The 13,420-nt window shown below is 40.5% G+C and overlaps 1 protein-coding gene across 1 annotated transcript; it reads right to left on the bottom strand.

Moving 5' to 3' along the window:
* Nucleotides 1-244: 244 nt before the first annotated feature.
* Nucleotides 245-11,862, bottom strand: usp46 (ubiquitin specific peptidase 46). Its single transcript, XM_061684328.1, has 9 exons — nucleotides 11,537-11,862; nucleotides 9,844-9,924; nucleotides 8,410-8,623; nucleotides 7,489-7,736; nucleotides 6,023-6,099; nucleotides 5,856-5,939; nucleotides 5,339-5,536; nucleotides 3,686-3,764; nucleotides 245-3,592 (listed from the first exon to the last, which is right to left on the bottom strand). Exons 1-9 carry the CDS (start codon nucleotides 11,570-11,572, stop codon nucleotides 3,491-3,493), a joined length of 1,119 nt encoding a protein of 372 aa, XP_061540312.1. The 5' UTR covers nucleotides 11,573-11,862; the 3' UTR covers nucleotides 245-3,490.
* Nucleotides 11,863-13,420: the final 1,558 nt, after the last annotated feature.

Raw genomic sequence — 13,420 nt, 5'->3', positions numbered from 1 at the left:
CGGACGAGAGGGAAAACGTCTTCTAAGGCAAACAGAACAGTCCAGTTGCGATCGACTCAATGCCCTGAGAATAAAATGAATATTCACCGGTACCCAGTAACAATTACTGCAGCAGTACAGTATGGACCATAAAACATGTACTTTTAGTCCTACTTGCTAGATTGCATAATAAGTAATAATGAATAAACTAGTAAATAAGAATGATTTTGTCATGACAGTAAGAAAAAAAACCAGACAACATTGATGTCATCGATGGTCACTTTTATTGAGAACGAGTGAGTGTGTGTTAGCATGTAGCTCATGGCCAATAAAGTGCACTTTTCGCTGAAAGCCAATCAGACACTTCCATCAACTCTTCCAACAGGTGGCGCTATCCCACCCATGGTCACAGTAAAGAGTCAACACAGAGTGCATAGCACGAATGGAAACTCATTCTCGACCAATCACGCGACAAGATTACCGAGCGGGAAAAACAGCACTCGGTTATACGTGAAACTCTTTAGCACACACACCTTTTAAAAAAATAATGTCGCGGTTTTCTACATACCATACTGTTTCTGTACACGTTTACAAAGAAAATAAAGACATTTTTCAAGACGAGGTCTGCAGCAGTTTGGCACAGAGCGGAAAAAAACAGACTTGTATGAAATGCTAATTTTCTAATCTCTCGGGAGATATATTGAATTAACGAGTATTTACCACAAACACCATTTACATCAATAATGCAGGAACAAGGAAGTACAACTAAATGCAATAAAAACACAACAAAAGTGACAAGCTGGGTCACTGAACGCACCATCCTCACTGCTCAACCTCACTTCTTTACTGCACCATTTTGGCTTTTTTTTTTTTTTTTTTTTTTTTTTTGCCGTGATAGGTTTTTCCACAAAAAGGAACGTCACGCAACGTCCACTGAATTCTAGTGCTGCAACAGGAAACGCGTACCAAGACACCCACCAGGGTTTGCTACTGGCAAAACCTAATCATACCATTGGCAGATACAGCAGAGTCTCGTATCGACTGATACAGACACCTGAGGTTTCCATTTGTCGTTATCTGATTACCTGGCTATGGACACATACTGTACCTTATAGAGCTAACATTAGATACCAATTTCTGGTATCAGCAGATACTGATATTTGGGCTGGTTATTGGCCAACACCCAAAAAATTGTATCATAATCAGGATCTGGTATTGGACACTACCTGAATTTCCATTTGTCATGATCTGATCATGCCATTAGTAGATTCAGGGTATGGCATCAACCAATACATGTGAATTTGTCATTGACCAATACCATCAAATACCAGGAACCTGCATTTGCTATTGACCAAAATCCGATCTCTTTTAGCAGATACAGGGTCTTGTATCAACCGATTCAGACAACGAAGAATACCTTTGTCATTGTCTGCTAATGCAATCAATAGATACAGGGTCTGGTATCGAACAATACATCAGAGTTTACCATTGACCAATACAAAAACAGGCCTGGAATTGCAATTGTCCAAGACCTGATCTTTCCATTAGCTGTTTCTGTGTCTGGCCAGTGCAAACTTTAGGCCGTTCCCAAGCCCGGATAAATGCAGAGGGTTGCGTCAGGAAGGGCATCTGGCTTAAAACTTTGCCAAGCAAATATGAGCGTTCATCCAAAGAATTCCATACCGGATCGGTCGTGGCCCGGGTTAACAACGTCCGCCACCGGCGCCATCGATCTGCAGGGCGCCGGTGGAAATTCAGCTACTGTGGGTCGAAGTCGAAGAACCGGTGGAAAGCGGGTTCTTCGGCAGAAAGAGAAGAGGAAAGCACAGAGCCTTGAACTGAATGTGGGGACTTTGAATGTTGGGACTATGGCAGGAAAATCTCGGGAGTTGGTTGACATGATGATTAGGAGAAAGGTTGATATATTGTGTGTCCAGGAGACCAGGTGGAAAGGCAGTAAGGCTAGAAGTTTGGGGGCAGGGTTTAAATTATTTTACCTTGGTGTAGATGGGAAGAGAAATGGAGTCGGGGTTATTTTAAAAGAAGAGTTGGCTAAGAATGTCTTGAAAGTGAAAAGAGAATCAGATCGAGTGATGAGGCTGAAACTTGAAATTGAGGGTGTTATGTGTAATGTGATTAGTGGCTACGCCCCACAGGTAGGATGTGACCGAGAGGTGAAAGAGAAATTCTGGAAGGAGCTAGACGAAGTAGTTCTGAGCATCCCTGACAGAGAGAGAGTCGTGATCGGTGCAGATTGTAATGGACACGTTGGTGAAGGATATAGGAGTGATGAAGAAGTGACGGGTAAGTACGGCATTCAGGAAAGGAACTTGGAGGGACAAATGGTGGTAGACTTTGCAAAAAGGATGCAAATGGCTGTAGTGAACACTTTTTTCAAGAAGAGGCAGGACCATAGGGTGACATACAAGAGCGGAGGTTGAAGCACGCAGGTGGATTACATCTTGTGCCGACGATGTAATCTGAAGGAGGTTACAGACTGTAAGGTAGTGGTAGGGGAGAGTGTGGTTAGACAGCATAGGATGGTGGTGTGTAAGATGACTCTGGTGGTGAGAAAAATTAGGAAGACAAAAGGCAGAGCAGAGAACCATGTGGTGGAAGCTGAGACAGGACGAGTGTTGTGCAGCTTTTCGGGAAGAGGTGAGACAGGCTCTCGGTGGACGGGAGAAGCTTCCAGAAGTGCTATGTGACAGAAGCGTCTCTGCTAGGATGAAGGGCAACGTTTATAAAACATTGGTGAGGCCAGCCATGATGTAAGGATTAGAGACAGTGGCACTGAAGAGACAACAGGAAGCAGAGGTGGAGGTGGCGGAAATGAAGATGTTGAGGTTCGCTCTCTGAGTGACCAGGTTGGATAAAATTAGAAATGAGCACAAGGCTCAATGTATTGGAGACAAAGTTAGAGAGAGCAGACTTCGACGGTTTGGACACATCCAGAGGAGAAATAGTGAGTATATTGGTAGAAGGATGATGAGGATGGAGCTGCCAGGCAAGAGAGCTCGAGGAAGACCAAAGAGAAGGTTGATGGATGTCGTGAGGGAAGACATGAGGGCAGTTGGTGTTCGAGAGGAGGATGCAGGAGATAGGCTTACATGGAAAAGGATGACGCGCTGTGGCCACCCCTAAAGGGACAAGCCCAAAGGAAAAGAAGAAGTCCTGCAGTTCGTGCTACAAGTTACAAAAATAAATAAGTTCAATAAATAAGATCCATCTAGAGAATGAGTTGTAAATGGAGTGTCGGCTGATCCTGTAGTTGGGTATCTAAATATGAACATATTACTTTAACCCCCTAAAAAATGCATAGTAACTGTGAGGAATGACAAAGGGTCAATTTATACATCATCCTCCCAGTCAAAGACGAGGGCTAACGTAGATTATTTTTGTTTTGCGTAAAGTGCGGTCAGATGCAGGTGAAGTCAGTTAAAAAAATAAGGTGGGGGTAGTGGGGGGGGGTTGGCACACATGGAGGAGTAAAAAGAAAAGGACGAGGATGTCACTCTTTGGACTGGTAGAAGAGGATGTAGCCCGACTCAGAGTTCTTGGAGATGTCTGAGGTAAGTCCGTAAAACTCCTCAATGGCGTGCGCGTCGATTTTCTGTGGGGAGGAAGGGGAGAAAGGGGTGTGATTTTTACTGATGAGACAAACGTGGCGAGCGTACAAAGGAAAACGAGGAGAAAGGTGACGCACCTCCACGATGTCATCGTCAAAGAGCAGCCAGAAACCATGACTCTTCACGATGGTGATGTAATGCCCTCGGTTTGGACCACTGAACAACACACACATGCACACGCAAACGCAAGCCATTACACGCAAAGTAAGGCAGAAGTCCAGCCAGGCAAATACCTGCTACTGGTTTCAAATGATAGTAACACCTCGGCTCGCCGTTGGCCTAGAATGAATCATGCTACAGTGGGGTCTTGCGATATGTACACAGATAATACAACAATACTCATCACGTGTCAGGATTTAATGCTTCAATTTAACGAGTGCTCAAGTTTTTGAAAGTCATTTGAATAGAAAAGAAAAAAAAAAAAAAGAAAAAATGAGGAATTTTCTCAGCCAGTGCAATCCGCTTATTTGTTACTATTGATCACAGCTTGGACTCCAATCGCTATTTGCATCGACAGTAACAAATGAACAGCGAATTCACTATAACATTGTTACTCCTTGTACTATTCGGAAGCTTAGAAGTCATTGTCCAACGAGAAAAAAAAAAAAGAAGCTTTTTTTTAAATTTATTTATTTATTTATATGTATTTTTTTTTTAATCTAATTTGCGACCCTAGTGAGGATAAGCGGTAGAGGAAATGGCTGGACGGATGAAAATTATTGATAGCCCCTCGGTTAAGTCCCGGTCACATTTTTTTGGGGTCGCGGATTTCCGCACACCACCAAAAATAAATGTTCCGGTTCCCAAAACGTTTCTTTTTCGTTTAAAATTAATTACTTTAACCAGGATCCCTTACCGCATCGTGGCCGTGGTCTATTTTGTGCCGTAAAATGCGTAAATCTACGCTGGCTGGCAACATCTGTTTCTACTAAGCCAGCTAGTTAGCTTAGCTACTACTTAGTGGTAGCTGGCTAGCTATCGTCAATCATCTGCCACGATGTGCGAAATGAATCTTGCAGAACTTTATCCAATTCATCTGCCACGGTCAGTTTGTCATGAACATCCGTACAACTTGCAGCCATCGGACGGTTCCGTGGAAATGATCGTCTCGGGGAGAGGACTGTTTTATGTGGAACTACTTATCTACGTGAACCGTGGCTAAAACTGCGTATATGCGCACGTGCAGTAAATCAAAATTGCGAGGAAGCAATCAAAGCCTTGCAGCTTTTTTTCAGAATAAAATACATATTTTGATTTGTTTTCATTGAAATGCAAACATTATTATTCGGTATTCATTGTCTACAGGCGGACTCGTGAGTGAATCCGAATTGGCACTCATTCGTTCGTAGCACTGCTACTGTAGGTAGAGTACAGTAGCTTCCTGTCAATGGCAGGAATGAGTCAAGTGTGAAGCTCAACCGAGCGGACGCTCAAGGACAACGTGCTTACGTCATGAACGCGAGGGAAGGAGGCGGAAGCAAGTCACACAAATTTAATAAAAGACTCGTACAGACCCATGGGCTTGTTCGTGGCTGACGATGGAAAAAGCAGACAGGTGCACTTAGTATCAGTCGATAGAGTTTTAGCGTCAACAAATACGTTGTGCTTGCTATTGGCTGATATTTTAAGGTTTGGGGCCGATGCAGTCAACTTCTTAAGTACATCTGAACCAGGCGTGTATTGGTCAATCATATGAGCCAGTTTCACGCGCTTCATCGAGCGTACTTCACCTTCCGCAGTGGACCACCACAGCCACCAGGTCGTACATGCGATCCAGGTTGACTGCGTCGCCGGATGTGTTAAAGAGGCGCAGTTCCAGGGGGAAGACCACGCGGTACGACAGTTTGGTGTAGCGGTGCAGCTGCTCCATGTACTTGAACCTCTTCAGGTGCAGTGCAAGGATCATGGGCAGCTTCTTCACGCACATGCTACCACAAAAGGAGAGATGCAGGTGAGCGCTCAGCTAGATCCAGGGACCCTCCCCCCCGATCCCTTACAGGGTTACATTTTTCAAAGGATCCTCCTGAACTAGTGGTGCCTTCAGATACTAGCTTAATTCACTCCAGTCCTTTCAACCCTTAAATCAATTAACAACAACCACGTGTACCCCTAAATTCCATAGGAATTAAAAAGTTGTATATTTCCGTGAAACAAGTAGAAATGTTGCAATAGGAAAGTAATTCTTTAGAGAAAAAAAAATAAGTTTGAGAGCCACTGATCAGTTTTGGCGGCGGTGCGTTCACTGACCGCTTCTGCGCCTCCTGCTTGCTGCAGCACATCTCGCAGTAGTACTTGTACTCGCTGCACAGCGTCTCCGTGTTGCTGAAGTCCCTGCGGTGCCACACGGGAGGCGCGGGGGTGTTGCTCAAGCTGACCTACTTTTGCACTTTGTGTGAGTTCAAAATAAAAACTACCTGAGACAGTGAGTTATCGACGTGTTTTGCTCCACGTCCACGGAAAGGTCGAGAAAATCTTCATCTTTGCTGCTCACCTGTCAGAGACATTTAGATAAGCCTTAGGTGTGGCCTGAGGACAGAGGTTGCCATACTTTTATGCTCAAGGGCCACCAAATTTGAGTTTTGAAATGGACAGATGAGGTTATTTACAGATATGTAAAAAAAAAAAAAAAAAAAACATTTAAAAAAAGCTCATCTTGGAGTAAAATGTATTTTCATTTTTTAATCACTTCTTTTTTTTTAAATGAATTCTCTTTCAATAACAATGAGAACAAATTACAGTATTGGGACATGCATACAAAAAAAATTAAAATAATCATCTGCTCATCCATGTCCTCATTGTCCGTTAATGATGGTGGTTCTCGTTTCCTATATGCAGCCCACCTCCCATTTATTTTCAAATTGTCTATAATAATTATCATTAATTAACCAAATATTTATTACATACAAAATTGTTAAATGCATGTTTTCATTCTACTAATATATTGTTGAGTTATCATGATAATCAATTAGTAATGAGATAAATTAAGACAAATGCATAACATTTAAAATCGTTGATTTTGATTTTATTATAATTAACCAATATCATTGAAATCAATTATAAAAAGTAAAAAAGTAAGTAAAATTGTTGATTTTACTAATATTTTGTTTGACAATTTCCAATAATTCACGTATTTAATGAGACAAATGAATACAAAACGAACATTTATAAATACATGCAAGATAATTATGAACTTGTTTATAACAAAACAAGTCATTCACATTTAAAAACAATATTTATAAATGTTCAATTTATGTATGTAAAATTAATGATTTTAACAACCATTTTTGTTTAATGATTTTCAATAAATTGATGCACCTAATATTTAATGAAATACATGAATACAAAATAAAACTATTCTAAATTATTTTTCTAGGTCATGTAGTTTAAAAACTTAGTGATTTCTTTCTGATTTTAGAACTTTTTTGGGATACAATTTAGTCATGATTAACTAACCAACTTTTTAATATTTGTAAATAAAAAATAAATACAAAAAAGTTTTACGTGAATATATAACATTGTTTATTTTACCAACACTTAAAATTTTATTATTTACATCCATCCATTTTCTGTACCGTTTATCCTCACTCAATTGACCAATTACTAAATTGATCTACGAGAGTACAAAAAATAAATAAATAATAATAATAATAAACAATTTTATTGCGAGTTATGGCTTGTCCTCGCCGGGGTAAAAATGTATCTTAAAAATAAAGTAATTCATTATGATTTTTACATTTTATTATTTATACTTAACAAACCACTTTTATAAAATGAATTTTAAAAATTTATTTAGTGTTTACGACAAATCCATTCACCAATTTGAGAATGAAAAATTAATTAATCCATTAGAATTAGCCAATTTTGGCTAGTGGCCACATACCGTCTCGCAGTTGAGGCAGCGCGTCTCATTGGTCAGCGTGCCTTGGAAGATGTCGTGCACCCAGGTGGGCTCCGTCTTGTTCTCGGCCGCCGTCGTCGTCGTCGTCGTTTCGGCCTCGGGGCCGTTGTTCTTCAGGCGTCCGTTCAGCTTCTCCTGCTTCTTCTCCTCCTGCAGTATGTCAGCCACCGTGTTCAGCAGGTAGTTGAGGAACTCGTGGGCGTCCTGCTGCATGTAGTTGTCGAACAGGTCTGCCGAAATATTGTCCACCGAAAATACGGATTAGAAAACGTAGGCGTTTAGCCAATCAGAAAGAAAATCATTTCATTTATTATAATGATTATGTCAGTATACTATAATTGAATCCTTTTTGATAATGTATTTTGTTTTCTCCAAATTGCACTGTTCTACTACTGCCTTATTTGGATATACACACCAATCCTTAAGTAAAATCTGTATTATTTATTCCATTTATTTAATCGAATGTTTGTTTCAAACCAACTAGACCTGGAGTTGTTGAGATTTTGTCAACGTCAAACCCTGAACCAAAAATGGATTGGGAAAAAAGTATTGTCAACACAAATACCAAAAAAAAAAAAAAAAAAAAGCAATGATAGTGGATATAGTATGTATGGTGGATGTTTGCAAATTCAAAAATAATTACAAAAAAAGATGTCATATGTAAATTTTGCTAAGGGATCAGCTATTGAATATTTTTAGAATGAAGCATTTGCCCAATTAAGCCATCGATTTAATTGGATACAAATTTATTTTGCATTATTAACCTAACGTGCAGGTATTAGCATTCCCCCCCCACACATTTAAAAAAAAAATTTCCTCACATTTGCAGTTGTTTTATTCATACTTGCATACAACAAAACAAAAAAAACAAAAAACCTCCAAATGATGGCGTAGGCTTCTCACCGTTCTCCTTGCGCAGGCGCGAGATGAACTTCTTGGGCGGGATGACGCCCACCTTCTTCTTCTGCGTGGCGATGGAGTGGAAGAGGTCAGCCAGGCACGTGAGCAGGTTCTCCTTCTTCTTCTGCTGGGCCTTGTAGGCCAGCACGTTCTCGCGGAACGGCCGGCAGAAGTAGAGCGCCTGCAGCACCGAGTTGCAGTAGCACGTGTTGCCGAACTGACGGGAAGGAATCGAAAAGAACAACGGCAGCGCAATCACGTTCGAGCCATTTCACCCCACTGTTACGGTTGTTATGGTCAGGAACAGCAATAATAGCCTCTGGGTCAATTTGACCCGGAGCATGTTTAAGCATCCAAATTATTATTTTTTAAAAATCTCATTAGTAACTGCGTTACTACATTTCAAGCCACCTATTGTGCATTGCTTATCACAGCGCATGCTTCAATAGTTTCAAGGGGTTACATTTAAGATTTACCCTCCTGCCACAATTTCTTCCCCTCAGGAGCAGCAATAATATGCCCTGGGTCATTTTAACCTAGGGCATATATAATTATGCACGTCATTAACTCCTTAAATAACCTTTTAAATCCAAAATTTACCTCCCATTACCGCTCACAGACAACACTTCAGTGAGTTAAGGAAGCCGAATGGAAGATATTTAACTCGTTATGTTCAGGAACAGCAATAACATCCCTGGGCCAAATTGACCTGGGACATGTTTAGTCATCCAAATTGTTTATAACTCAATAGTAACCCAATTACTAACACTTCAATTCATATTTAAGTGACCTACCTCTCACACTTTCAATGTTTTAAAGAAGGCAAATGTAAGATTTCTTAACCTTTTGTCATTTGTTCCTCAGGAACAGCAATAATGTTCTTGGGTCAGTTTGACCCAGCGTGTGTTTAACGATCCCCAAGTATCAGAAATAGAAAGAAAAAAAAAAAACTAACAATTTCAAATCCATTATTTGTGCATTACTTCTCATAAAGCATGTTTCAATGAGGGTAATTCACTAAATTGTCATCAAAGTGGGCCACTTTTTTGGGCCACAAGATGCAAGGAGTCTGCCTAAAGCCAGCCCTATGTCTAAGTATGGCGATATTGTCTGACTACGCGTGTTGCCACACCATTTGTGCTACATTTTTTTATTGCTTAAAGGGTTATAACACCGCTACATAAATGCAATTTGTTAGCCCGTCAATGGCGTTTTTAACTTTTTGTTAGCAACAAACTAAGTGGACTTTGAGGCAAAGCTATTTGCTAGTTTTGAATGCACATGTACTGTAACACTCTTTGACAGTAAACTTCAACTGGGATTGGCATTAAACAGCTTGACGCCAAAGACCATTTAAGATATGAGTGTTTTGAGCGTGGTCATGGAACAAATTAAGCTCTCATCTCAAGGCACCGCTGTATTTATGTTAACGCTTACGTTGACCAAACCAAAGTAGTGCTCATTGATGGGGAACTGCTCCGGGCCGATGTCTTTCTCCAGAGCGGAGGCATTGGTGCCCTGCAAGCATAGAGGACGAAAAACGCAATTAGGAAAGTCTGGCCTTGGCGGAGGTCTCCATGAAGGTCTTTCCCACAGAGTGGCGCTCGTTTTGGTCGACGAAAGCGGATCCGCTCCAAATTGTACAGGTGTGTTTTACAGAAGATTGGCGAGCTCGAGCGCTTATCTCTGCGCCGACTCGGCTTCCCCCCCCCCCCCCCCCCCCGCCCCCTCCGGCTCAAAGCGAGGCTTTGTTGAGACGACAGAGGCGACAATTTAGCCGACGGGCGCCTTTGACGGCCCGCGGCGGTCGGTTCCGAGCGTCACAGCAAAAACGCTGAATGGCGCTTTGTGCCAGTGATCCAGGAAAAGTAGTGGCATTAGAGCACTTTCACATCAATCACTGTGTCTGGATTCATTGTTTGTGTTTCTATTAGCAGCAAGCGCTTTGAACATCAATCAGTCAGGATGGAGCCTGATAGAGAACTAATGGACTGACAATATACCATTTCGGATTTTTTTTGCCATTTGAGTCATCGAAATGTTGTCCCCATATCAAAATCCCCAAATTGTACGGTTCCTTTGTTTTATATCACTCTCCTTAAAAGAGGAAGTAGCCTGCTGACTATCAAATGAGCGAACAAATTATTTCTTTTTTTTTTTTTTGCCATTTAAGAGTCATAATGGAAATGTTCTCTGTTCTTTTTTTTTTGAGAGGTGGGGGGTTACAGTTTTAGTTACGATCAAACGGTTCTTTCCCAAAGCAAAATAATAATAAAAAAATTATACAGTTCATTTGCCAAGTCAACTGAGGTGAACCAGGAAGTAGCCTGCTAGCTAGCAAATGGACAAACAAATAGTCATTTTGTGTGACTTGCTTCCGCCTTGTCATTTTAGTTAAACTTTATTCATTTATTATTTTGGGGGGCAGTTTGAGTTCTGATAGGGAAAGTCCCCACTCCAAAAATCAAGAAAAATGGTACAGTCCATTGTAGTACGCTAATCTTAGTGAATCAAGAAACCTGGGAACAAATGGCCGAAAAGTTTGCATTTCACCATTTGTCACTTTTTATTTATTTATGTTTTGGTCCAGATAAAACTACTATCTCCAAAAGAAAAAAAAATGGTTCAGTTAAATGGTCTTAAGTCAACATAGGTAAACCTGAAAGTATCCTGCTAGCTTGCAAACGAATAAAAATACGTTTCACATTTTTTTTTTTCACTTCAGTTAAACTTTTTTTTTTTATATTTGCCATTTTGAGTTACATTAGGAGTATTCCACCAACCCAAAATTCAAGAAAAAAAAGTGGTACGGTCCAATTATCTTGCGTCATAACACCGCAGTGACAGTATTGTGGGAGGACGCACGAGTCCCTGAACGCAACGCAAGCACACATGAATGCACCCTAGAGGCTTTCTCTCGCTCCAGTGGTGTCAACTGAACACAACCACGCTGAGCTGACCCATAAATGGCACGGAAGCATCTAGTAGACATGTTTAACACAGCCCAGCCAGCTTCGCATCCGGCTGAAAGTGTCTACCTTCGGTCGCCCCCACAACAGCAGCCCTCGCTCGGGTCAACACGGAGGCTACTCCGGTTAGCAGCACGGACGAGCCACCACGTAGTACTCACCATATTACAAATGGAGGCGATGTTTCTGACAGTCATTTAGTTCACAGTGTCCCCTTGGCCGCCATCTTCAGGAAATAAACATGACTTTGACGGAGCAAACAAGTTGAATTGGAAGGCCACCCATAAACGCAAACGCACACAACGACAAGCCCCGGGGCGGCGTCGCAACGCAGACCCGCGGCACCATACGGCCAGCGAGGAGACCGAAGAGCGACTCAGAGACGAAGCGCCTTCATCGCCAAAAAGTGATGAAAAGACAACATAATGGAGGCAAGTTATGAGAGGCTGCTTGTTAGCAAACAAACAGGGAACGGCTTCCGTGGCGACGTCACGTAGCCCCGCCCACCTGCCGCTTAACCTACCTTATGATTGGTTCAGGGTTAAGTATTTGATTGACAGAGAAGCGGAGCCAATCAGAGCGTTGAATAGTGGAACTGCAACCAATCATTGGCGTCTCCAGTTAATTGAGCGAGCCGCCAAACCGAATGATTTGGTTGCAGGTGAATATTCATGAATTAAGAACTTTCATAAATTACCAAACGTTGTTATTAATATAGTTTGATTTTGGAACCTTGTAATCATGTAAGTTAATTTTGTGACAACTATAGATAGATGTAACTATGACGTCACAAATTCGTAATTTAATCATTTGAAAAAAAAAATAATTCCCACAAATATTTAGGTACATTTTTACATGATGCATTCTTAACACACACGCACACAAAGTGTGTGTTAAAAATAAGGGAGGCAAATGTAATATGAGTATTATTATTATTATTATTAGTTTTCATTTTAATAAAAAATATGCTAGTATCGTGTAGGCATTACCCACATTTTTACATTTTAAAATTTTACATCTTGCACTGTATATATATTTACAAAATATATTAGTATTTATTACAATTATTGCCATTTAAAAAAAATGTAAGATTCTTTTTAAGATCAATGATTTTGTTTATACATAAGAGTGAAAATAATTAAAACATGTAAGATTCAAGTTAATATAATGAATTATATAAAATTAATGATTAGATTGCATTTTACATGTTTTTTTCCTTTATTTTACTTCATTCTATTTTCTTGCTAATTTGCCCAACAGTAAAATGATTTAAGAAAGTACTTTTGGTGTAATTTTATCATTAAACATTTTGGATTTGTCTGTTTTCGAAGAAAATTATTTACTTTTTTTGATGAAATGACAAACAAGACCTTAAAAAAAAGTTGGTTTTTTTTCAAATTAGCCTCTTCATTGCTTAATATACACATCCTAACATGGAGTACTCTAAAAATAAACATTATTAGCTTCAACCTGGAGCCAGAAGTAGAAAAAAAGATTTTTACTCAATTTACACAAAAAAAAACAGATTTTTGCTTTTGAACTCTTCAACTGTTTTTAATTGTTTATTATTCTACAAACTAAGACCATGTCAGAGCCACATTGCGTTATTTATCCTGCCTGAAAGCATGATGTAGCCTGGGGGTGAGGGTGCAGTATTCGCTCCGTAGGGGTTCTCCCACCCTCGGGCAACTTTATTTGTGCTTCCACAACAATCCCTCCGCAATTATCTCCTTAGCATTTAAATGTGGACCCCAAAAAAGAAAGGAAAACAACAAATCATTAGGATGAAAGGCACTTCAAAAGGGAAAGGGGAGCGGAGGACGGGGAGAGTGTCGTGTTTGGTATGCGGCGTCGTTTTGCTTACATTAGGTCAGCCCGTAATTGACGAGGAAACAATTGCAGCTGGAGGGCTTTGAATATAAAAAAGGTTCACAGACTTGTTTTGCTATTTCCGTCCCCGTGTGGATGTACTGTATTAATTTGTCTGTGTCACGCCGCTTTTTGTTGACTTTGTCATTGCTCACAGGTGGCTGTTTGGAGGCTGA

Source organism: Phycodurus eques, chromosome 8 (genome assembly GCF_024500275.1).
Source record: "Phycodurus eques isolate BA_2022a chromosome 8, UOR_Pequ_1.1, whole genome shotgun sequence".
Classification (NCBI taxonomy): domain Eukaryota; kingdom Metazoa; phylum Chordata; class Actinopteri; order Syngnathiformes; family Syngnathidae; genus Phycodurus; species Phycodurus eques.
The sequence above is the reverse complement of the archived record's forward strand: the minus strand, read 5'-3'. Positions and strand labels throughout refer to the sequence as shown.

Excerpts from the sequence above, each read along its gene's own strand:
- usp46 (XM_061684328.1), bottom strand. The coding sequence starts at position 11,572 with ATGACTGTCAGAAACATCGCCTCCATTTGTAATATG. Across the intron at positions 9,925-11,536 it reads TCGCCTCCATTTGTAATATG|GGCACCAATGCCTCCGCTCT; the intron begins GTGAGTACTACG and ends CTATGCTTGCAG. Across the intron at positions 3,765-5,338 it reads GTGGTGGTCCACTGCGGAAG|TGGTCCAAACCGAGGGCATT; the intron begins GTGAAGTACGCT and ends TGTGTTGTTCAG.